The sequence below is a fragment of the Sinocyclocheilus grahami genome, unplaced genomic scaffold (assembly GCF_001515645.1).
Source record: "Sinocyclocheilus grahami isolate Dianchi unplaced genomic scaffold, SAMN03320097.WGS_v1.1 scaffold178.1, whole genome shotgun sequence".
Lineage (NCBI taxonomy): Eukaryota > Metazoa > Chordata > Actinopteri > Cypriniformes > Cyprinidae > Sinocyclocheilus > Sinocyclocheilus grahami.
Window position 1 is genome coordinate 820,433 of NW_015505357.1, and position 12,500 is coordinate 832,932.

The window sequence follows — 12,500 nt, forward strand, 5'->3', positions numbered from 1 at the left end:
TATATATATGTAGTTTCCTAATGTGCTTTATATAGGATCTAAATAAACTTTCATTCAAAAAGTCAATATTACCCAAATTGACCCAACTACAATAAGTAATTTTAAGGTTTTGATCAGATGAAAATAGAATCAACTTCTATTTTCAAAGGGACTAGATCGAGTAGCCTATAGTTTTATCTTTTTGTCCCTTATGCAAAATATGGCAAACTTGGTTTGGTTTACTAACCTACTGACTTCAGATGCTTTACAAATCCACTTATGAAACCTCTGCTGAATATGTGACTATTGTACAACAACGGGATCTTGAATAATTTGTATTAGCCTATATGGTCCCATTTATTTTTCGTGTAAAACAAACGCTGGGACGTTTATGGAACTCTGTAACACGCTTCAATGGTTTAAATACGTATCACACATAAAGTCTATACTCTGTTAACGCCAGTGAGTTCACACGAGGGGAATGAGAAGTTCCAGAAGCGATTTATGCAGGGTAACGGACCATCCCCCCACCCCCCACCATTTATATACCCGCTTGTTCTATTTTATAGTGCTTTTCGATTATAGGAGAGGCGCGAGGCTTTTAGTTTTGCTCATGGGAGCGCAGCGCGCGTATCTTCCCACTGAACGCATCCCTCGCGCCTACAATCGTCCTCACGTCACGTGCCTGAGCTCTTTCAGCCGCGTGCGGCGCGTGATTTCCACGCCCCCGCCCTCACTGCTTCTTCAGTGATTCTGTGTTTAGATGCAGATTGTACGTTAGAAAGGGGAGGTTGGTCAGTGGGTCAGCGATGTCATGCAGTCAGTGTAGCGCCTCATCACGTTTTCCTGCCTCATGAGTTCAAGTTCAAGTTCAGTTTTATTTCTAGAGCACATTTAAGCACGAACCAAGGCGCTGCACAACATACAATAATATATAACAAGGAGAAAACCAGTAAACAACTAGAACCAATTCAAAATCCATACAACAACAAAAGCCGATTAAAACAATTCAAAGGCACATATTACTACATGTTAAAAGCCAGAGAGAAAAGATGTGCTTTAAGATATGACTTGAACTCAGATCAAGTGGAAGCCATTCTGATGTGAACTGGTAAGTTGTTCCAGAGGGTGGGACCAGCTACTTCAAAGGCTCTAGATCCTCTGGTTTTTAAGCGGGTTCTATAGGGGTCCGAAGGAGAAATTTGCCCTCTGATCTTAGTCCCCTCTTCGAGGAGTAGGGGTGGAGTAAATCAGACAAATAAGACGGAGCTTGATTGTTAAGTGATTTATAGACAAGTAGCAATATTTTAAACTCAATTCGATAGTGAACTGGCAGTCAATGCAATGATCGCAAGAGGGGAGTGGCATGATCAAACTTTTTACACCGCTTCAGGAATCTAGCTGCTGCATTTTGAACTACTTGTAGCTGAGAGATTTGGGACTTTGATATTCCGAAATAGAGGGCGTTGCAATAATCCAGCCGAGACGTAATAAAGGCATGGATAGTAACCCCTAGAGAGCTTTTCGAGAGAAATGACTTGATTTTAGAAAGGGAGCGAAGATGGAAGAAGCTAGAACCTACTACAGCACTAATTTGTTTAGCAAATTTTAAGGAATTATCAAACAACACACCCAGATTTCGAACATGGGGAGAAATGAAGGAGTTTCATGAGAACATTCTGCAATGTACGAATGTACTTTTGGGGTTTGCTTTCAGAAGGCAGTTTATGATTTTATAAACATTTTTTTATGCCTACACTCTTAAAAATAAAGGTGCTTCGTTCTTCAAGCGATGCCATAGAAGAACCATTTTTGGTTCCACAAAGAACCATTCAGTCAAAGGTTCTTTAAAGAACTATCTGAAAAAACTTTTTTTGCCCCAAATAACCTTTTGTGAAACTGAAAGGTTCTTCAGATGTTAAAGGTTCTTTATGGAACCATTTAGACAAAAAGGTTCTTCTATGGCATCGTGAAGCACCTTTATTTTTAAGAGTGTAGGACCTCAATATTTTGTTGTTGTTGTTGTTTTTGTTATTTATACAGTGTGTGGAAAATACTAAGCATTATGGCAGTTTAAGGCAGATTATGCATATATATATATATATATATATATATATATTACAGTCAGAAGAAAATAAGCATTATATACTAAGCAAAACAAACTTAAAATATTACAAATATTGGAAAATATTTTTGTATTAAGTGATACAAAAACCTTTTTCCAATATTTGAATATTTTCAATTAAATTAAAATGTTGTTAAATTTTTGTATTTAAATTTTTTTTAAAATACTAGACTTTACATAATAAATATTGTTTCAAAGCAGCTTCAATAGTGAACATATGATCAATGAGCAACAAGAAAACTCTCTAGAAATATTCAACACAAATAACAACTATACGCAATATGTACATTGCAAGGAGAGCTGAAAATTGAGAAAGAAAAGATATATATTTTTACTAAATACTAAATGTAATAATATTATATAATATAAAATAATATAATATTCTTACTAAATATATATATTTTAAATATTTAATGAAACTTTAATGAAATGAACTCTAGTTTGAAAACTTTTGGCCTTAAATGGTATGGGCTACATATGTGTGTGATTTTGACCCACTTTATGGAAGTTCTGTCTGCATTAACCCACTTAATTTATATATGAGCACATCTCCTTCAATAGTAAGCAAATGTCATGCTTGTTCTGAAAAAAGTTTTAAAAAGTGAAAGTATGTGCTTATATCGTGATCATTTTACATACACAATTGCAGCATGTTCAACTTTCTTGCATTCCCACCCCAACCCATACAAATGCAGAAATGTTAAGATGGCGTATATCAAGGCAAATGTACAAGACATTGCGGTCATGCAAGGCAGAGTATTACAGCTATTTTCCTCAAGGGAGGGAGGAAAGGAGACCATGCCAGTGTTTGAGACCAGGGAGGAGGGAATAATTGTCCCTGCAAAATCCTCACGTTTCTACGCCTGCCTTTGCTCACTAGCAGATTAGGGTGTTCATGGGTTGCCTAAGCTCACAAAGAGACCTGCTGATTCTTCAATTAATGCTGGTGTTTCCACTGACGCTAATTTATACCGGCTTGCAATGACGTGCACGGCTCCTCATTTAGCTTGTAGAAATGGTATTATCTTCGCTTATTGTCCAAACTGGTTATTTTCAGACAGGGCAGGACAAAGACAAAATAATATCACACCTACATATTTTAGATTAATATCTAATTAAAGAGTTAGACTAGTTTGCAATCATGTGAAACTGGTGCTAAAAACATCTGCGCCCCAGACGCTATGATTTGGTTTAATAATGGGTATGTCCTGTTATCTATAATGTCATTTGTCTCTTTAACCTCTGTGGCCTCACATGCGTGTCCAGGTGTGAGTATTTCTGTGTATGTGGGTGGGGTTTGTGAGCTGGGCAAGGCTGAGTAACACGCTCAGGTAGGGCTCGCTATCACAAGACTGTAAAATCCTGTGCTGCAGTATGTCAACAATAAGTCCCATTGCACGTGCCAGTGGAGGGATCACAAAAACACTTGAGCTAAATAAATACCGCGTGCAGCATATGAAAAAACACGCAAAAGAGTAAGGCAGATATTTGCTGGTAGTTTGAACTTGTTTACCACAGAAGGGTTCCAAATGATGTGTACATGGTGGAAAACACAGATTGAAAGACAGTATTAACGAAATAATTAGCTTATTGTCATAAGCACTGCACAGTATTAAAGGCATAGTTAAACTAAAAACATTCAGCAATCAGGAATATACAATGAAAGTGAATGGGAACCAGCCATGGTCACTATTGCCTCATGAAAAAGTAGCTTTGACATTGTGATAACTTCTTTTGTTTTCCACAGAAGATACTCATGTGCACTTGCAATGTCATAAGGTTGAATAAATGTTCATGAAATTTTTACTTTTAGGTAAATTATTCCATGCTCTCTAGGTTTGTGTCAGTGTAAATCAATATATTTGTTAGTGGTGTTTGCTAGGGCATTTAGGGTTAGAGGTTATTCAAAATCGATAACCCAAGTACGCAGTTTGCCATTTAACTCATACTACACTATCAGAAAAAACGCTATCACTGGGATTGTACCCTGAAAAGATACACCTTTGTACCTTATTTACCCCTAAAGGTTTCATGTTAATACTTTAAAGATACAAATTAGTATATAAAGTGTACATTTTAATATCTAAATTGTATATGACAGCTTTTACATATACACATTTCTAAGAGAGTACAGATATTAATGATACGTTAAATCATGCAAAATGTTAGGACAGGTGAGTTTTTTTTAAGTGACTGAATAGTTTTTTTTTCCCAGAAGATGACAAAATTGTTAGGAAAAAATCCCCTAGATGTGGACTGAAGAGAGTACTCAAACATCTATCAAACATCTAGGGGAATCAGAACATATGTGACCCTGGAGCACAAAACCAGTCATAAGTCATATTTTTTTGAAATTGAGATTTATACATCTGAATAAAAAAGCTTTCCATTGATGTATGGTTTGTTAGGATAGGACAATATTTGGCCGAGATACAACTATTTGAAAATCTGGAATCTGGGGGTGCAAAAAAAATCTAAATATTGAGAAAATCGCCTTTAAAGTTGTCCAAATTAAGTTCTTAGTAATGCATTTTACTAATAAAAAATTAAGTTTTGATATATTTATGGTAGGAAATTTAAAAAATATCTTCATGGAACATGATCTTTACTTAATACCATAATGATTTTTGGCATAAAAGAAAAAATCCATAATTTTGACCCATACAATGTATTGTTGGCTCTTGCTACAAATATACCCCAGCGACTTATGACTGCTTTTGTGCTCCAGGGTCACATATGGAGACACTGACTCTTGACAGTAAAGCAACCACCATAGTGTGAAAACTGCAAGCTTCAACATCATTGTTTGCACAAGCAAGAAGAAGCATTTTGTTTATTAAAAATATCATTAATAAGTTTGCCTGTTGAAAGCCACTACTGCATTACATTGTTAAAGCACCATGGTGCAAGCGATTCCCGAAACGTTTTGGACACTGCGGCTTTAGATCGCATTCTCTTGGCCCAGATCTGACCGACTGTGTCCTCGGGCTGTTTAAAAAGTCAATCTGAAAGCCACGGTGCACATTCTACCAAAACGTGACTCCTCGTTGCCCCTCTCTCACAGGAGACGCATCTGTGTGGGAACCGTAACATCATCGCAAAGCCCCTGTGTATATGTAGCGTTTGATGCTCGCGACTCGCGATTGTTGTAGCTGTTTACACGAGACTGCGGATTTGGTTTGGGTAGGAACGGTGTCAGGAATCCATGTGAGGCGCCGGTCAGGTGTTGTGCAGTTTGGCTGGGGCAATGTGCCAGGGCTATTATTGGAGAGGAGAGGCGGGAGAGCTCGCGAACACGTGAGACCGTGATCCTGAGCGCATGACCGGAGAGGATGCGATAGGATGCAGAAACCCAGAGGGAGAGAAAGAGAAACCTGCGGGGGAATGGAAATAAAACAAGCCGATGGTTTCATTTGAAGTAACGTGTGACCATTAAACCAAGCCATACAGAACATATCGAGTTCACTAAAATGGGGATCGTCGCAATATGTTGCTGTACAGCCGTCATAGTTTTTAACGCATGAGATCGTTCTGACGGAGGAAACCTCACTCACTTCCAGTCGTTTAGATCATTACATCAGCTCCCTCTGAAAGCTGCTGCAAGCGATTAAATATCACGCACATAATGCCCCTACAACCTGACAGATAGCAAACAAACAGGAACGGTGCGCCGTAGTGTTTTCCGCAGGTGGTTGAACCGGATCTTTTTGATCGATCGGTCAAGTCGATTCTCAAAAACGGACTGAATCAGTCGGAGCATTTCTCGAGTCAAAAAACCACTTGCTGAATTCAGAACAGCATATTAACAGTGTTGGGGAAAGTTACTTTTAAAAGTAATGCATTACAATATTGCATTACTCCCTAAAAAAGTAACGAATCACGTTACTTTTTATGGAAAGTAATGCGTTACGTTACTTTCGCGTTACTTTTAAAATATGAGCAGGGCTTGATTGTTTTTAATAAAGAAGTTCTATTTATAGCAAAATGTAAAAGCCCTTTCCCCCCAAAAAGTGTAATGAATAAACCTCAGGCTGAAGTAAAAGTAAAGTCACGTCTGTACAGTAGAACAAGGTTCAACACTGTTCAGCAATAAAAAAAACAATGAAGCACAATTGTTAGTTTATCTAAAGTCATTTTTGCTTATTAGCATGGTTAAACTGGATCATCAAAGGTCAGGAGCAAAGACATTAGTTAATAAAATGGGATTAGATACATTTGTGTTATTTAACATATTTAATTATTGTAGGTTTGTGTCATATTCTGAGTTTGCGTTTCAGTGTTTTAATTTATTTTGAATACTAAATCAGTTTTTTTGTGAGTGGGATGAATTAATGCACATTCACATTTAATCTAGAACTACAGTAACATCATGTTCACACAGCGCACACAACGCCTCTGTACTTACGATTTCTCCCAATATGGGGACAGGAGACTTGTCAGTCAATAAATGGGAAAACAAAGTAACTGGTGTTACTTTTTTGAAAAAGTAACTAAGATATTTTCTTGTAAATTAAAAAGTAATGCGTTACTTTACTAGTTACTTGAAAAAAGTAATCTGATTACGTAACTCGCATTACTTGTAATGCGTTACCCCCAACACTGCATATTAGCATACTTCGACTAATATTGGTCGCCGTGATTTTGCCAAGTTAGACATTTTCCTAGATCAACCTCTTTGGTTGATCCCGAATCAACATTAGCCTACCGTCCAAAAACATAGACCTAACCCTATCCCACACCTTAACCTAACCCTAACCATGATTAATTCCTAAAACCAGAGGGACATGATAGCTGAGTAACAAAGGGTGTAGAAACACCTAATCATGGTTGTGAACCTAAAACTGATTTTCCTGTGAACTTATCCCTTAATTCTGACTGTTTGATGGGAATTTTGTTCCAGGATCAACAATGCTGTAGGCCTATGTTGAACATTCAGGAAAGTCCGAGAACCAATTCATAGACTGATAAGCGCATTTGTAGTGAACCTGGAATTTGATGGTAGAGCAACAAGGAAGTTACTCTAATAGCCGAATAGGAAATAATGAATATTGGAAATATATTCATGACTTGATAGCATGACAAGTTATCAGCAAATAAACAATCTCACATGCTGGTTTAAATAAATAAAATGTCATTAAAATATTTAAAAAGGCTTTCAGTCTAGATAGGTAAATTACATTTAGCATTGTTTAATGCCAATGCAAATTAGATTTGATTTGCAAATAAGCCAGTACAACAAACTGAACTGGGGCACATGAAATTAACCCTAACTCTAACTTTTAACTAGGGATTTAACATTTAACAACTTAAGGTGCTTGAAAGACTAGTGAAAATGCAACATCAACAGTTTAAATGAATTAATAATAATGTACATTTACTAATAATGAAATTTACTAACAAAATAAAGTTCCACTTTTATGTTTTTCCCCACTCAAAGGCTTCATTCGCTCTTGTATTTTTACAGGGGGTGTGATACTCTACACTGGTAGCAATGGCAGTGCCAGTCCATGCCCAGGAAGCCCCTCTAGTGGGTATCAAACCCAATCTCCATCTTCTCACTCCCAGCCCTCTTCCCCAGAGGAGGTCACCTTCACCGAGATTGGGGTCCTCAAGCAGCAAGGAAGTGTGGGAACACCACCTTCTCCAAAACTGGTATTTCAGTTCCCTGAAATCTACAACAACTCCACTACAGTTTCAAACCCGCATAGCTACTCCCATCCCATCGCCGGTAAAAGGCCTTGTGGATTCACTGGCACGTTTACCAGTAAGTGGGTTCTCTTTTTAGTACCTGCATCACACAGAGTCAGCATCTTCTTTCACAAAGGAATAACGAGTCCCCAATATTAAGGACATGCGTTCTTGTACGTCCTGACCCCATTCTCTCTCTGTTTCTATCTTTATCTGAGCAGAGACTGGAGGCATGGTGCTCCTTTGTAAAGTATGTGGAGATATCGCATCAGGGTTCCACTATGGTGTCCATGCATGCGAAGGCTGCAAGGTAAGACAGAGCGAGCCTCTGATAAATCAAACATGCATGAGTCTTTTCTGTCATATCATTGTGGTTTAATCATATCGCATGTCTTTTGTTCTTTGCAGGGCTTTTTCCGCCGCAGCATTCAGCAGAACATTAACTACAAGATGTGCGTGAAGAACGAGAGCTGCCTAATAATGCGCATGAACCGCAACCGCTGCCAGCACTGCCGCTTCAAAAAATGCCTGTCTGTTGGCATGTCCCGTGACGGTGAGAATTTTAAGAGGTTATCTGGGCACTGACATATAACAAATAGTGAAAAGTTGTACTTTCATAGCATTCTTCAGGCCAAGTACCACACCCGCCCCCTCAACCTACTTTCCTCTTTTAGTCTTGCACCGTTGGTGACTTTCAAGAGAGCAAGTTTCTTTTAGTTTTGTTGTGTGCTCGTTTCTGTCTCTCGCTTGCCCTTTGTGGACCCTTCTTTTTCTCGCCTCATTCTCTCCATCGGGTTACCCTTCCCCCTCGTACGCTCCCTAAGCTCTGCCTCCCAATCCCTCCTAGAGACAATGATTTATGAGGGATGGAGTCACGCAGTCCCTGAAGCTATCAGTCATCTGGAAAACTGCAGCAAATACAAGAATTATTTTAAGAAATTGGAACACGGGCGACTTGATTACCACGCTTGTGGCCTTAAAACATCCTCAGCAATTAATGTTGTGCTGCAGCAAAAATTAAGCAAGGGATGCAGAAAAAAGCAAGGCATCTGAACTCTTCAGAAGAACAATGCCTTTGGCGGAGATTTAACCCTGAATAACACTGAAATGAACAATACATCTTGTCCGATGAACTTTTGAGGAAATTTAGCAAAATAAACTGACACTTGTACATTGTGACCTATTTAGTCAGGTTCTCAGTAGAATTTCATATGGTTACCAGCGGATGTGCATCAAAGTTAGGTTGGCTATGATAGCAGATTGCACTGGATGTTGTTCTAAGAGCACACTAACAGAAATGAGTCTATTGGGTACAAAGTGGGGGAGGTAAACAGTAATTTTACCCTGGTTCCTGAAATTGTTAGGGCCCACAACCTAGAAACCTGTTTCTCTGACGGGTTCTCTTGCACAAACAGGAAAACCTCATGCAACGGCCTCAAATACCACAATAAAGTAGACGCCCTGATTTCATTTCACTTCACTGCAGTCTTTAGTTTAATTTCGGTGGTGTGATACAAACAGATGTTTGGTTTGACACGATGGGGCGGCATGGTTTCACTTCCGCTACGAACTTGCCATTTGTTAGACTAGTAATCAGTGCAGCGCTCTGAAGCTATGTGTGTCATGTTGTTTGCACAGGATGAAGCACCGTAGTCTTCAGATCAGATACATTCTAAGAATTTTAACTGAATTTAACAGATTTAAGTGAAATTCAGAATTGATGTATTGGAATTTTAATTGGCCACACCCCACGGGAAGTCGAATTGGAATTTGAATTGAAATGACAGGAAGAGGAATTTACTGAATTGCAATTGAAACAAACTCAACACTGGCAATGCATTCTAAGAAATGTTACGTTAAAGTTTTTTTTTAAACAAACTAAATAAACTTTTGTTAAACCAACATTCAGAGTTTTAACTCTGCTCTTATAGTTAAAAATTAGTAACATGAACTTTTTTGAATTTCAGTTTATGTTAGTTTTACTGCCTTGCATTCCAAATCGAAGTGAAATTTTGCATCCTGTTTGCTACACTAATGAAAACTGAGCTGGAATTCCGGAAATTGAATTGGAATGGCAATAAGAATAATGGACTTAATTGCAACTGAAAAAAAAAATCTATCTATAAACATACAAACTGCTTTTTTAACTTTTCTCTTTTTTTGACAAAATAAGGCATTGTCCGAACAAAATGTTAAGTTTATTTTGCTTTTCTAGTTGAAAATTACAGTTATTTCAATTTATAATGAATTTGAATTCTGCTTTCCTACATTCAAATCTAAGTACAATTTTGTATCCTGTTTTCCAAACAATACAATACAAATTGAGCTGAAATTCAGGGACTGAATTGCAATTTAAAAGGCATTTTCAGTGCAGTTCTAAATAGCACACAACCCTGATTGGTAAGTGCCAAATCAGTTATGGACTTTGCAATGCAAAATATTTATCATCCTGCAGGGTAACACATGCAACCATTGCATGTTAGTTACAGAAAAGTGAAAAAAAAGTGTCCTGTTGGCTTATCTCGTTTTCTCAGATGCAGGTGTTGTAAGACATATATAATATATGGAACATCTCTGCCATTTGCCTTCCTTCTGCTCTCATCCTGTAATCTCAGGATGTACCATAATACCTTACATCTACTACCACCTCAGTCTGCCAAATGACATTCTTCTCTTCTCTTCTCTTCTCTTCTCTTCTCTTCTCTTCTCTTCTCTTCTCTTCTCTTCTCTTCTCTTCTCTTCTCTTCTCTTCTGCTTTTTCCTCTCCTCTTCCCTCTTCCTTTCCTTACATTAGTTTCTCTCCCAATTCCCGTGGCATTGTCATCACGTTCTGCCTGACCCACTGCCCTACTTACGGCTTCAGAGAGGAGTGAGAGTAGCATAGGGATGAAGAGAGGAAGGGGAGGTAGTGACGGAGAGATGAAAAGTGGGGGGAGGTAACATATGGTAGCATTGGTGCTATTTTTAGATTCAACAGCTGACAGATTTACTTAAGAGGAGGGGGTGGTGATGGAGAAAAGAGTGAGGGGCTTGTAAAAGATGCGAAAGCATCCAATACGTAACTAACGCATTTAATGATCATCAATATTCTACACCACAGCAACCAAAGATATTAGATAGCAAGTTGTCTCCTACACAGCAGCTGTGCTATTTTTGTGTGTGTTTTTTCTTCACTTCCAAAGCAATTTTCAGACAATATTTCACTTTTTTTTGTCACGCTAGGCTATTTCTGATGCTGCCATGTGCTTTATTATAAAAGAAATGGGACATGGACATTTTGATTACTGATCAGGCAGGATGTTTTTTTATCACTGATTCGCATAGAAATGCAGTAGTTTCACAACATCTTGTATTTTTAACATTGACTAAGACTCAAAATTGATTAAGACTAAAAATTTTTTTGTGCATATAAAGAAAAAGTGTGGTGTTCAATATTGTTTTGGATCCCACTGACCTTCACAGTATGGACAAAAAGCAGTTTCTTCAATTTCAAAAAATGTTACTGCATTTTGAAAAAACATTAAACATTACACATTTTTGTCTGTAGAATAACATGTACAGATAAAGCAAATATTAAGAAAGCAAATTATGGCTTTATGTTGTCTTGTTCATGTTGTCAACCAATTGTTTCTCTCTCTCTGACCCCTAGCTGTGCGTTTCGGCCGCATCCCAAAACGAGAGAAGCAGCGGCTTTTGGACGAGATGCAGAGCTACATGAACAGCCTCAACGAATCGTCCACCATGGGCATGGAAACCTCGCCACCACACGAACCTCCTCCCAGCCCCAGCGAGAACCAATCCAAAGAGGCCACTGGTGCCTTATCACGAGCCTACCAGGACATCTTCACAAACACACAGGACCACCTGAGCAAGCGTGCAGGCAACATGAACACCAGCAGCAGATCGAGCACCTTTCAAAAAAACCCTTCTCAGGACAGCAACTACCCTCATGGGAACACTCTCGTGGGGTATCACGCAACTACTCATGAAAGCTTCTCGACCCCGCTTCGCTGCCCAGTTGCTTCCAGCGACAGTAAATGCCCGGTTTCATTGGTGGACAATAATGGGTACAGCTACGCTCCTTCGTTCAGCCAAAATCACTCCCAGTTGAGCATTAGACTGCCCTCACAACCTACTCAGGTCGATTACAACAGCTACGTGGCTGGCGAGTCCCAAACCCAGGCCTCATGTCCGTTTAAGTTGGCTGCTGGCTCCAAAGTGCTGGTAAGAATGGTTCAAGATACATACTTATTTTATTGGCATCTTTGGTTCCATGAAGAACCTTTAACATCCATGGAACTTTGTATTGTACAAAAGTTTCTTTATAGTGGAAGAAGGTTTGTTTTCCTTTTTTGGAACTGATTGATCATAGGCCTCAATGACCTCAAAAAAAGCATTATTTGTGGAAAAATTTGGCAATGTTCACTCAAAAACTAAGGTCAGTCAGTACAAAAAGAAATACAAAACTTGTGCTAACTGACAGAAAACAAGTTGACAAAAAGACTGAAGCCAATATTTGGTAATAATATATCATAACAATAAATTTATAGGTGATTTTGTTTTGTAAGCCGGTCATTTTTGACTAGGAACATCACAAGGGTAACACAGTGGAAAGAAATATCCCAGAAAAGTACAAAAATTCTTATTATTGATTTTTTTGGAAGTTGTTTTACCCTTTGTGAGCAAAGTCAGTAAGTTTTAATCCAAT

The 12,500-nt window shown here is 38.4% G+C and overlaps 1 protein-coding gene across 1 annotated transcript in view; it reads left to right on the forward strand.

Moving 5' to 3' along the window:
* LOC107593977 (nuclear receptor subfamily 1 group D member 1-like) overlaps positions 1 to 12,500 on the forward strand; it is an 18,488-nt gene that overhangs the window by 2,907 nt on the left and 3,081 nt on the right. Inside the window, exons 2-5 of the mRNA XM_016283897.1 lie at positions 7,569 to 7,868; positions 8,014 to 8,102; positions 8,201 to 8,345; positions 11,442 to 12,016. Of these exons, the coding sequence (XP_016139383.1) occupies positions 7,569 to 7,868; positions 8,014 to 8,102; positions 8,201 to 8,345; positions 11,442 to 12,016 (1,109 nt within the window). The remainder of the gene's footprint in view (positions 1 to 7,568; positions 7,869 to 8,013; positions 8,103 to 8,200; positions 8,346 to 11,441; positions 12,017 to 12,500) is intronic.